The sequence below is a fragment of the Glycine max genome, chromosome 8 (genome assembly GCF_000004515.6).
Source record: "Glycine max cultivar Williams 82 chromosome 8, Glycine_max_v4.0, whole genome shotgun sequence".
Classification (NCBI taxonomy): domain Eukaryota; kingdom Viridiplantae; phylum Streptophyta; class Magnoliopsida; order Fabales; family Fabaceae; genus Glycine; species Glycine max.
This window is the reverse complement of record NC_038244.2, coordinates 14,014,315-14,028,376: the sequence shown is the minus strand read 5'-3', so window position 1 is coordinate 14,028,376 and position 14,062 is coordinate 14,014,315. Positions and strand designations below refer to the sequence as shown.

Genomic DNA, 14,062 nt, shown 5'->3' with positions numbered 1-14,062 from the left:
TCGCGATCTACTTTCACTTTAATGGGGGCATCATGGAGTTAATTTGGGTTAATAAATAACAATATAATAGTAACAAATGTAATACAAATACTAGTATATCATATTCCTTCGTTCTTTTTTCTCTTCATTAATTTTAACCATTAACAACTCTTTATTAAATTAGGTAATATTTATCCTTTAAATTATAATAAAAACTAATGATGATCAAAAGTTATGTGAGTCATTCTCCTCCCATTAAAAGTATTCTTAAAAGTACGGAAAATCCAACTCTGCTATATTAGGCACATTGCAATATGTAAGCAACAAATTGATGTCGTTATGTATGGTTACTGTAATTAAAACAATAATTGGTCGACATCTTTTATTTAAACACTACACACTACATATTATTTTTTCTTTTAAATTTTTTTTATTACAGCACACAGTTTATTATATTTATATTTCTTTTTCTTTTTTCTGTAGATCAATAATCAGTGTCATTATTATCTTCACTGTGGTGGTTGATAATAGCATAGTCAAGATGTCATCCTCACTAGTACCAAAAATAGATGACATCCTCATTGTGCCTACCCCTCATAGAAAGACAATGAAATGCGAATTCCTCATTGGGTGTCTCCTATTGTTTTTAATAAAGTTCTGCTTTTGTCATATCACAATTAGCAAGAATCCATTTTTATTTTCTAATGCATATTCTGGTATCTTTTAGAATAGACAATCCTTTCACACGGGAAGCAATAAAACCAATATTTGAACATTTATTTAATTCCTCTAGAAGCACGGTTGTGCCAAACTCCTCATGAGTGGTATATTATGCTTTCTACTAATTGTGATTTTATGGGCCATCTATTTGGTCAATCTTGTTGATTTTGTTTCAAATGCAAATTATTGGGATAATATTACCATGACTATATTTTCAGGTATGTGAAAAATAAGTATTTCGGCCAAAATTAGTGGTAGGCAGCCGAACCATGCATGGTAGGTATACAGTAGATATAAGATAAGAAAAAGATTAAGTTGTAATTTCTGTTCCAATAATTTTTAATTTGTGATTTTAGTCTTTTTTTTTATTTTGATCCTTTTATTTTTAAAAAAACCACAATTTTGGTTCCACCTTAATTTTATATATGTTTTTTCTTTATTTTAATATAATTGAATTCTACATCTAACATATTCTCTTAAAATACCATAAAAATAATTTAATTAATTAAAATATAAAAAATAAAAAATTAAATATATGTAAAATTAAAGATTAAACCATTGTTAATTTTCTAAAATAGAAACACCAAAATAGAAAAGGTCAAAATTATGAATTAAAAATCTACATCAAGATAAAAGTTACAATCTAACCTAAGAAAAATTATCAACATCTAGCTGAAATTTTCTATCCAATATTCACCGGACGCATTTAACTATTTTTAATACATAATTAATTAACATTAAATATCTTATGGCATTATTAATCATTTGTCATGTAGTATATTTAATTTTTATTTATACAATACATATTTTTTTATTCGTAAGAAAAAAATAAATATAAAAAAAATTATAAGATTCAGACACCATATTTAACGAATTGTTTTAAACTCTCTTGTAATACATATTTAATTATTATTAGTGTCACAGATACATGTATGTGTATAGACTAGGATAATTACTAAGGAGTTAAATTTGTGTGTGTGTGTGGACGAGAAATTTATTTAGGTACGCAAGGATTCAACCACGTGATCAAATAATTCCTAAAGATAATCTACGTGTGTATATATATACATGCAATACTTTTTTTTATGTAATATCATATATATTCGAACCCAATTCTTTATGAAGTTGTCTTATGACAATTATGATAAAAAAAATATTCCGGTATATAAGTGCACTCTTTATGTAGTTCAAAATGTAGCACGGGAATGGGTGGAGAAATAAAAAAGCCAACAAATAAATCTGCAAGAGGATTCAATCACAAGGACAGTAGTGCCATCACAAGTTCACAACTATTTAGTAGAAAGAGAAAGACTCCCTATTTGTTTAAACTTTTTTAAAAATAAAATAAAATAGGGCACCCCTTTTATATCTTTATTTTAAGATATTCCATACTCCAACTAAACTTTAGATTAAATCAAAAGTTGTATTACCAAATAAATTTTACATTGTTAAAAGATATCTCTATAATTAAGAAAATACCTTTGTATGCGGGGCATCTTGCAACACTTTATAAGAACACAATTTAGTAACCCACTATTAATATGAATTCCCACATGTACCCCAACTTTGCAATTCAAGGAATGAAGTCTCCCATTTTCTCATGAGTCATACCAAAAGCATATCCCAAAGATTGAAAAATATTAGGGATCATAATGGACTGGATTCAAAAACCGTATTATAACATTTATCTTTATATTCATATTCTTAAAAATTATTTCTACTGATACTCGTATAGCTAGGCAACTGAAACAAGTCAACAACTTCAATGTCCATTTATAACTTTACTCATTAGGTATTTATAACATGTTTGTTTGATGAACTAATAAAATATAAATGTTAATACTAGTACAATACTAATATTAATAATAAAGATAGTATTAATTAAAAGAAAAGTATATAACTTAATTAAAATATATTAGAAAATAGTTAAATTTCTAATTATAAAAAATAATGGTCATCAAGTTAATAAAGTGAATATTTATCATTTTTATTGATAATTAATTTTTTTCTCATGTAAGTTAGTGTTTTTTATTTTTTACCAATGTAAGTTCATTTTAATATTTTTAGTCCGGATAATTTGGTGTTTTTTAATTTTGGTTTCTGCAAGTTTTTTTTGTTTATTTTAATCCTTGTAAATTTATGATTTTTCAATTTTAGATTTCCTTTAAGATTTCAATTTTTTCATTCATGGTCTCCATATGTTCGCACTTATATTTATAAGGACCAAAATTGAAACAATACAAATTTATAGGACCTGAAAATGAACAAAATATCTTATAGTTACATGGACCAAAATTGAAAAAAGTACAAACTTATTAGGAGTAAAAAATGAACAAAAAAATGTATAAGATCAAAATTGAAAAAATATTAACTTATAAAGACCAAAACATACTTAAACTTAATTTATACAGAGAAATGAGACTTTGTTTTAAGAATATGAATCTAATTTAATTCACTCAAATTAACGACAAAAAAAATTATTTAGCTTAATTATAAATTATTTTAAAATGCCTACAAGTATTCATTCTAAACATAATAAATATCTCAAACTTATACCTCAACCATAGCACTATACAAATAATTATGGAACTTGTTAACAAGTACCCTTAAGATATTGATTAGAAAATTAAAAAGAGAAAGAACTTGTGAAAATCATATCAAAGTGTAAAAAAGTTATTAATAGGATAATTTTACATATCTTAATAAAAAAAATTATTCTTTAAATTTCTTAATCATTATACTAAAAATGCCGATTAACATTTACCAATAATTATAGGATAAATAGTCAATTTTGTCCCTCAATGTATAATTTGTTGACAAAAGCATCTCTGAAAGATGAAAATACAAAATTTAGTCCCTGAAAGTGTAAAAAGTGCAACAAATATGTTCTGTCGTTAACTTCCGTTCGTCACCGTTAATAAAATAGCTTACGTGGCACGGAGGGATAAATTTGTCACTGAAATGATTGTCAACGTGGATTGCCAACAAGGGGCATATTTGTCATAATATTTTTTTGACTTTTCGTCTTCCCACTCCGCTGACAAATACGTCCCTGAAAGAAGAAAATACAAAATTTAGTCCCTTAAAGTATAAAATGTGCAACAAATATATCCGGACATTAATAATAGATTGTAACTAATTATTATTATTATTATTATTATTATTATTATTATTATTATTATGTGTTTATAATTTAATGTTCCTATTCATTTAGTATTTATGTAATATATTTTTTAAATTTCCTTTTAATATATATATTTTTATTATTTTGATTTCCTTGTCAAACCTTAATATTTGTTGTTAAAAAAAAACTTTATTTTATATCTTATAATTTTATCAAATTTCTACTAAATTTTTGACTTATAATCTTTAAAATTATTTTATATTTATTGCATTTTTTACACTTTCAAAAACTAAATTTTATATTTTAATCTTTAAGGAACATATTTATAAGTAAATTATACATTAAAAGACAAAAGTGACTATTTATTCATTATTATATTCATACTCAAATCTCTAGACCCATGCATGCATATCCTATTTAATACGGGTACTTTTTGCAAATACTGAGTCCTATTGCCACCTCAAATAAAATTGCATCACTGCATCATCTTTGAGTGTTAGTGTGTGCATTCAACCACATTGGAACTTGCAATCAGAGGCCCAGTCGTGAATGCCGCAGTTAGAGACCCGTTGAATATGCAAAAGAAATACAAGTACTTCTTGAAAAATCTCATAATAAATAGAAAAAACAAACAAACAAAATTAGATTAGAGTCGTGTGAGAAATTTCTACTCTTCAACATATGTAAAGGCCTTCGAGAAGATTTCAGTAAAATATTCTTCAAATGGTAAGCATGATGATTTAAAGCCTTCCCAAGTGGCGATAGGTGGTAAAATAGGCCATCTTATTTGTGGGCTGAACAATGCTGGTTGCTATTTAGAAGAGGATGGGTTAAAAAGGTACTTGCTATTTACATCGCCCATTTATATTGAGTACGCCCCTTCCCCTTTTTATGCTATTATTGTCATTACAAACACACCCTTTCCAGCCCTATTTTCACACTCCCTATGTTTCTTATTCTTTAAAATATTATTTTCATCCCCCTTTAGAGAATACTAATAGAGAGCTTTTAGAGGTTTAAATAATACTACAAGAATGTTTGCATATGCTTAAATAATACTAAAGTGAAGTCTGAAGAGACTTTAAAAAAATAATTAGGTAAAACATGGAAAAAAATTTCGAAAGAATACTTGGGGGAGTTTACGAAGTCTCGTAGAGTACTGATTGTAAGAGCATGTAAAGGGTTTAGAAGGAAGAATACCACAATTGATGCTTGGGTTAGTGGAAATTCTACAGGTATAGGAATTAGACGTAACACAAGGTATTCACCAATATAATTTGTATGTGTTTTATCCTTTTTTATTGCTTCTTATTTGTTTCTTATTTGCTTTTTGTCATATTTTACAGAGGTATATCACTCATATAACTCATAAGAAGTTCTTACGTACATAAGTTTCAAAGATCATAAGCAACAACTACTTTTCTTGAGAAAAGATAAAATTAGAACCTACATAAGTTAGAGTCTGAACTTATAGAAGCAGCTTCGGAAGTCATATTTTTATAAGTAATTTGGAGTCTTCTAAGAGCACCCACATCGCTAGCTTGGGAAGCAATTGAAACATTGGAAGCAACGTGCTTGAGAAGCAATTGGGGCTGCAAACAACGTATGGATTTATTCAGTAGACATGGGTTACTTGAAGAAGCAGCATTGCTTTAGCTAATTAAAAAGAAGCAAATCAATATTATTTTTTTAACAAATAGTCGTTGGATGAGAAAGAAAAAATATTCTTGACTATGTCGAATGAGAAAGAAAAAAAGTCGTTGGCCGATAACGTTTAAAAAAATGTAACCATTAAAATTTTTAACAATTACATTTTATTATTGTATATAAATTAGGGTACACTTCAATTTAGTAATTGTGCTAGTTATTATAATGTAACTTTTACTAATTATTTATGTTTTAATTATGTTGTTATTGAGGACGTTATCATCAATTTCAGACAGATCTCATGAAACATATTTAAAAATATTTTGAACACGATAATCAATAAAATTGGTTATTATTTTAAATATGTAACTTTTGTTATTTTAATTAGTATGTTTGATGTGTGTTATTTGTGTGAGGTTAACTAATTTTATTATTTTAAATAAAATATAATTTAATTATATTTTTATTTTTACTTTTTATTGTGCCAAAAAATATTTTAAATAATAATAGACTAAAAATTGTAATTAAAAAATAAATAAGATAATTATAAATTAATAAATAGGTTAATAATAAAAATATAATGGATATAAGTCTTTTTTGAGACCTTGGAAGCACCTAAAAAGAATTGTTTCATTGTAAAAATGTAGTGTTTAGAGGTGCTTTCTACCGAAGGAAAGTAAAAAATGAGTGATATATATAAACGTGTCCCATTATAAGCAACTTTGGAGAGTTACTCCATTTGGCATTACAGTTAGCTCACCATTTTTCGCTTGCCTCTGCTTCCTCCGGTAGCTTGATGTGTTTCTATTCTCATAGTCTGTATAATGAAATTGATTAACACGTTATAAATATAGCCTTATTTATTTGTCACTCAACTTTATTAACAAATCAATACCTTCATTTTCCTCGATCGTCAAGTCTCTCAGTGATAAAAACCACTTACTTTTCTCCATCATTTGCCCTTCAATGGCAAATGCTGTAGAAACAAAAATATCAGTTGATTAGATAAACAAAACCTCAAACGCTTATTTATATAGTAGTATAATAATAACTACAAAAAGGGATATGCATACCCAAACTAAGATCCTACATGCATGGACATTTTGAATCTCTTTTTAGGAGTTCCAAGCTTCTTGACATTCTCTACTCTTATGTTGATTCTCTCTTGATCTGCCCCAGTCTCCTCCTTATTTATGCCAGCTCTTTTCTCTGAAACTTAAAGTCTTTTTTCAGCCTCTTAAACTTCTCTTCCACCCCAATATCCTCGACATCCTATAAAAACATCATAGAAAATGAAAGCACATATTATCATTCTCTAGTTTCCTGCTCAAAACAACAAATCTATCACTATTCACAAACAGACATACTTTTGAGGGCTTCATTTAAAAGGCAATGGGATCAACTCAAAAAGTGAACCATGAAACCACACGTTCCTTTATCCGCCAAAGCAAAACGCCACGTAGCTGCTTTAACAACTTTGTATCAACTCATTATTATTCTCAATTCAAGGTTAACTCTTTATTAAGTACGTCCTTTTAAGTACATATATTTCCTTCCAACAACATTTAAGTAATAATATTAGTTCAAATAGAACCAATTCTTTAAATAAGATTTTGAGATGGAGTCATATAAAAATGAAAGAAAATAAAATTGAAAGAAGCTTAATTAAAGTTAGTTAGTTAAATTTCTTTAGAGATTAGTAATTGATAAAAGTCTGGTGAATAACACACGATAACCTTAAACAACCTAAACTAATTACAAGTTACATAAAATTATTTGTAAAATAGCTAAATTGAAAGAAAAAATAATGAATAATGAAGGCATAGATATTTATAGGAATTGGTTTGATGTATATATATATATCATTTGTGATTCATGTACAACAGTAAACCTGTGGCACGAAAAACTACAGTCTCCTCCCTCAAAAAAAAAACTAGACTCACTGCACACCCAAAATTGAAAACTATGGTCACACTATCCTATATCTTCCATCCAAAATGCAAACCGAATAATGAAGGCACAATTGCACGCTTATTACCTACCTAACCTTGTAACCATGATAATAATTATTATTACTATAGTTTGAAAACAAATTATATTTACCCCCTTTGTTCCTCACAAGAAGCCCTAGTCTCTTCCACCAGCAGGTGTTTCTCTTGCAAGTAACGTTGGACTTATTCCTTCTGATGAATCCCTTGACCTCCGGTGGCCTATAAGTCCTAATCAAAGGCCACTTAATTCCATAAAAAAAAGGGTGTAGTTTAATCTCAGTAGCACCCTTAGCGCACCCTAGCCTCTTCCTAGGGTCCTTCACCAACAACTTCTCAATCAAATCCCTCGCCTCGGCCATCCCTGCCTCCTCTCGCTCCGCCACGTGGACGAACCTCACATCCTTGCTTGATGCTATATTGCGCAGCGTGCCCTCCTTGCTACACCCCTTAAACGGCGTCGTCCCGTACAACAACTCGTAAACGAAAACCCCAAAAGCCCACCAGTCCACGCCGTTACCGTGACCGTTAACCGAGACAAGCTCGGGAGCTAAATACTCGTGCGTCCCAACGCACGACCGTGAAAACGCCGTCACCGGTTCCGCCACGAACTCTGCAACCAACTTTTCTCGGTGGCGGTTATTATTATTACAACTGAAGCAACCGCTCGTGGGGCCCACGCGAGGTGGTGAGGTGTGGGACCGGAAGTTGACGTTTGGTGCCACGTCCGATTTGAAGCACAAATCGAAATCCGAGAGCATGACGTGGCCGTCGTCGCGCAGGAGGACGTTCTCGGGTTTGAGGTCGCGGTAGACGATGCCGAGCGCGTGGAGGTACTCCAGGGCGACGAGGACCTCGGCGGCGAAGAAACGCGCCGCCGCGAGGGGGAGACGAAACTGGGGCTGTTTGCGGAGGAGGGAGTGGAGGTCGCCGCCGGGGCAGAAGTCCATGAGAAGGCACGTGTAATGCGAAACGTCGATACGCGCGTAGAGAGTGGGGAGGAAGGGGTGGTCCAGCGCGTGTAGGATCTCCGCTTCGGTCTGCGCGTGGGAGAGTTTCTTCGGGGTGAGGAGGTCTTTGTCGACGACCTTGAGGGCGAAGTGGGCGCCGTCGTAGTCACGGAGGCGGCAGAGGAAGACGCGGCCGAGGTTGCCGGAGCCGAGGTGGCGGAGGAGCTTAAGGTGGCGGAGGTGGAGGCGGCCGTCGGAGGAGAGGTTGACGGCGGCCTGAATGGCGGACCAGTTGGGATCGCCGCTCCGGTGGGGACGGCGGCTGATAAGGGAGGCGGTGGTGGTTTCCGAGGCGGAGAATGTGGACAAACGGTCGTTGAAGCTGAGGGTGAGGCTGCTAGTGCGGGCGAGGCTTGTTCTTGCACTGGTGGTGGTGGTGGTGGTGGTGCGGTCAGTGGTGGTGCTGGTGAAGCTGAGATCGAGGTCGGTGTCGGGGAACAACAACGTTGGCTCCTCCATGGTTGTGTCTTGTGTGGAGTGTGTGAGAGAGTGGGTTTTGGTTCTGTTCTGAGAGATTAACGTTGGGTCTTTTTTTTTCGTATATTTAAAAGGATGGGAAGACAGAGAAGGTGGGGCCCAAGGTTCAAGAAAGTTGACCCAACTGGAGCATCGGGGACATGGACAGATACAGAGGTTAGGTTGACCAACTGGACTTTGCATATTCTATTCCTTTCGTATTATTATATCATCATGGAACTTTGATTTATCACTACTATTATTAGCTAGCTTGATCTATTGGGGTAACTAAAGATAAATTATTTTATGATTTAGGATTACAAGAGTCTATTATCTAGATTAATCTTTTCATTACCTATCATTTACATTTTTAATTGACAAGAAAAAGTTAATAAAATTTAGTTCTATATTTGATAGAAGTCGGTTCACATTGTAAGGATAACACAGTTAAAGCTTCAGGTTTAACTCACATTTGTTATTAGTTTTTTAAATTTTAAAAAATCATGAATATTCACTAAAAGGTTCCTCCCGCATGTCAATCTTTTCTTTAAAGTAGAAAAAATCATTTTTAATTTTTGTTTAAGTTTTATTTTTTGTTGGATCGCTCATCGTTGATATCATAATAGTCTTTGATTGTGGATCAATTTTTTATAATAAAAAAGATAATCTCCTGGAGTAATCTAAGAATTCAATGTTTTAATTCTTTTAAAAAAAAAATACACATTTGGTGTCTGAAAAATGTATTGTTTGCATATTAAGAATTTGGTATGAACTCTAAGCTTTTTTAAGGAGTGAATTATATTCTTCTTACGTCACTTTCTTGTTAAGTGAACAATTATCTACAGAAAGATTTTATGACACCAAGAGATCAATTAAGTCGTTACAATTAAAGAGTGATTTGCATATATGAAATATCAATAATAATTTTTTAAGTGAGTTTTTATTGACAATTTTGATATGTCATTAACATCTCATCTAATAATAATATTGAAAATATCTAATTTTTTATTCAATCAACTTTTTGGGATATTCTAACATAAATCAAACACATACAATAAGTGTTAATTAATGGAACCTTGTGGAAGAGATTAACGGCTAGATGGGTGGGGTTTGGTCTGGCTTGTATGTTTCTAACGTTGTTGTTGAGTCGGTGATAGTGACGCAGTGCTCGTAGATAGATATACATGCTGGTAGGGAGTAGTAATTAATTGTGTTGGTTCGTTGGAAAATGCAACTGTGGATTTTTTATTTTTTTTTTGCATGGTTTTAATGCTATAGTGCTAGAGCTAGCTGTAGCTAGGTTCAGGGCACTTGGCAAACCAAGACTTTCTTACCCCAAAATAGGGACGGTGCTAATGTTATGTAGTTGCATAGGATCGAGTTGCATTTAATTCTACAAAATTCATGTGTGAATAAAATTGCTAGAGCAGATAAGGAGTTGGTATCATGTTGGAGGTGATATCTTGTTAACTATAGTGAACAGCCCTTAAGAATGGACTCAATTGTGATATTTTACTTCCATTAGAACACGACATTTGGCCGTGTCATTCTTTTCTTTAAGGAGTTCTTACATCTTATCATACTCCTATAATTTTGGTGAAATAGTTCATAATTATCCTAAATGCATGCATTAAGCTCAAATTATGATACCCTTGACTTGAGTGACTTATTTAATTAAACAACACATCAATCCTTTTTATTTTATGATGAAAACCATATGCTGATAGTAATTTGTAAAAGAACTAGTTGAGCATCGATAAATTATATGTGTTAAATATCTTGGCTTTATTGTGCTGTTAAACTAAACCATTGTAACCAAAACAGGATTAAATGAAAGCCTTTGAATAACTAAACTATCATCCTAACCATTTCAAATGTACTATATCCTTCAAAACAAGAGTAGAACAGTGGATTTACAATCAAAATCCGCATGTTTCATAATTAAATATTGTTTTGTTTGTGACTAAGGTTAAGATAATAAATGAAAGAGAAAAATGGGTGATGATGGTAGTCCCATGTGACATGAAGTTGGGTAATATGAAAGCGTTGAAGCTCATAAGGGGTTGGGACCTACCCTGGGAAGAAAGGGGTTACTTATTTGTCTGCCACGTGGTCAACATTGGCCCTACATTGTCGCCTACACAATTTCATTATTCCAATTTCCCCCCATTTATTAATGTATTAGTATTACTTAGAGCAAGCTATAATTCAGAGTTCATTAATTAAAAAAATGGGCTTCAACTTCCTTAGGTAGCAGTAGTATTTAGTGCGGCTAAATTAATAATGGAGGCTAGCAACACCAAAATTATGAACCTCCATCCCTCGTGATAAGAGAGATCCAACTGCTCTTCTCTATTGAGGAAATGTTAAATTTAAGAAAGTGTTAATATTCAATTGATAATAATAATGAAGGGGGATGGGTTGTGTTCCCTTGCTCTTACTCACTAGCACCCTTTAGTCAACTCTAATTTTTTTAGGGGATCTGATACCTCCCCTCCAAAATTGACGAAATAAATGAATTATTTAGACAATTAATTTACACAAACTCGCACATATTTGATGATATTAATTTGTATAGAAATTTGGGGGTAAATGTTGAATAATATCCCCCCTTCCTACCCAAAAGTAAATAAAGAACTCATACACACCACGTTTTGCTTGACATTCCAATATTCATGCTAAAAAACAGCGAAGTCTATGTTGAAACTAAAAATCTTAAAAATTTTCATTGATTCCACGTCATGTTCTAACCAATTATTTGAGTTTTTTTAGAAGAAAACCACAATATGAATGTAGAAATTGGCAAACATCTTAGAACTTACACTTTCTTAATAATTACCACCTAGTAAACTAATAACTACGGATTATTTCAACTTAATTAATAATCTTAAATTCATTTAGACATGCAGTTACATTAAATTGTAATTTCTAACAAAAATAATAATAATTTTGTATTAAGAGGGACTTACTTGTACTTTTGTTTTATGTTTTCACTTTTTAATTATAAAATTTTCACCTTATTTTTATTTTTTTTCCTATTTTCAAAGATTTACACATGAAACATTGAAAATAATTTTTTTTGTTTTGCCTATTTCCTGTATAAATCTTTGAAAACAACAAACAAATTGAAAATAAGGTCAAAGTTTTGTTGTTAAAAAGTGAAAATAGAAAATAAAAGTACATATCTAAACGCCCCTAAGTTTCTAGAGCATATTTCCTTAAACTAAAAATGAACAAATTATTTATTTTATTTTTTACGCAATTACTTTAAGGGGAGAAAAGATTATCCAATGACTAAGTTTAATTTTTTTTTTCAAATTTTCAACTAAACAACTAATATTTGATTGCATTAAATATGGATTTCATTTGTATGCATGGATGGTGTAAAAAAATTATTTTAAAGCCATACATAACAAAACTCATTAAATGGTAATCTCCAAAAATATGAATATCTGAATATTTTGAAACAAATTATGCATACTTATAGAAAATGGTCCTGATTTTTTTTAAAAAAAAAATGGTAAACATGATAATGGTAAATTACTTGAGTTTACTAGATAAATTAATGTATACTTATAGAAAACAATGAGTTGCCTGTGAATTTAGAAATATCCTATTTTGAAGCTAATTTATTTGCCTTTCCTTAGATTTTTAATATAATATCGGATTCTTCTTTTGCAAACACAGTTTCCCAATACTACGAATAATCTCTCTTCATAGTCATATCATGCTCAACATTTGTATTACAAGCAACTTCGTGCTTAACACCCCCCCACACACACACATGCATGTGCATTTGGCATGCCCATACGTATAGTTTATTTAGGAAAAATGCATATTAATGGTTCAACTTGCCCAAATGCTTACTGGTATCCAAGGCAATGTTTAGTGGTTAATAATAATTAATACTAATCAAAACACAATTGGTAATGTTTATCCAAAGACCTCTCCAAATTAATCTCATCATAAGTCACAAAAGCACGTGTCAATTCAACCCTCCCAGGAAGACCCTAAGACTTATTGGCTTCATCTAAATGGACATTGCACTATGTGTGTCTGCATGGCTCACATGAGAGCTAGGCTAATGTCTTTTGAAACTCTTAAAAATCGCATGGCCCATTTCGAAATGAATAAACTTTTTTGTCAATATAAAAGCAATTAATTAATGACATGGAATTGATGCCCTACACAGGTGATGTCTTCATTAATTTCGGATAGGATATACTTCTTCAATATTAGCGGTGAGCTCTCTGAGAAGGTTTAGACTCTTAGACATTTCAGAAAGAAACCTTGGTATATAATACATATTTCATAAATGAAAAAATTCAGCCGACTCAACAACTATTGCTTTATTTTGTTTTAATCAACAAAGTTAATATTTTATTACATTAGTGAGATATAACTAAAAAATATCTTAAAATATAAAATGGTGTAACTTGTAAATATATTCATACTAAAAAATAAGGATATATATATTAATAAGTGTTTGTGAGATTTGTTAATGTGTATATTCTTAATTTTTTTTAATATGAGTGTGTTAACAAATTATATATAACTAAAAAATATCTTAAAATATATATTGATGTAACTTGTTAACATATTTATATTAAAAAATAATTCATATATATATATATATATATATATATATATATATATATATATATATATATATTCTCTTAAATATTAAAAATAGTCATACTAAGTAATCTTCCAAATATTTGAAAACCTTTCAAATTAGTTTGATAGTTAGTAAATTAAATATATCAATTGATAGGTATCCAATATTTTAGAAATTACTTATATAATTTTATTACTTTAAAGAGTAGATAAGAAAAATAATAATAATTAAAAGATTAAATTGATGGTTTATTCGATTTGGGACGCATATCATACATGTCTCACTAGGTATGCGTACATAGGTGAAACAACATCATGCTGCATGTTGCTTTATGATATGGATGGGGCCGGGAATAAACCTTGTATCCTTCATTGTTCATTGAGACAACATTTCCCATGCATACATACATAGATGGGTGCTTATCAAGCAAGCTATATATATACCCACATAACATACACAAGAAATTTAGAAAAAATAACTTCTAGAAGTAAAAAGTAGTATAAACAAATAAATTAATTAA

General features: G+C 31.0%; 1 protein-coding gene across 1 annotated transcript; it reads right to left on the bottom strand.

Moving 5' to 3' along the window:
* Positions 1-6,017: 6,017 nt before the first annotated feature.
* LOC100817778 (serine/threonine-protein kinase WAG1) lies at positions 6,018-9,225 on the bottom strand. The gene is made up of 4 exons (XM_026129648.2): positions 7,574-9,225; positions 6,544-6,742; positions 6,366-6,446; positions 6,018-6,287 (listed from the first exon to the last, which is right to left on the bottom strand). Exons 1-2 carry the CDS (start codon positions 9,126-9,128, stop codon positions 6,708-6,710), a joined length of 1,590 nt encoding a protein of 529 aa, XP_025985433.1. The 5' UTR covers positions 9,129-9,225; the 3' UTR covers positions 6,018-6,287; positions 6,366-6,446; positions 6,544-6,707.
* Positions 9,226-14,062: the final 4,837 nt, after the last annotated feature.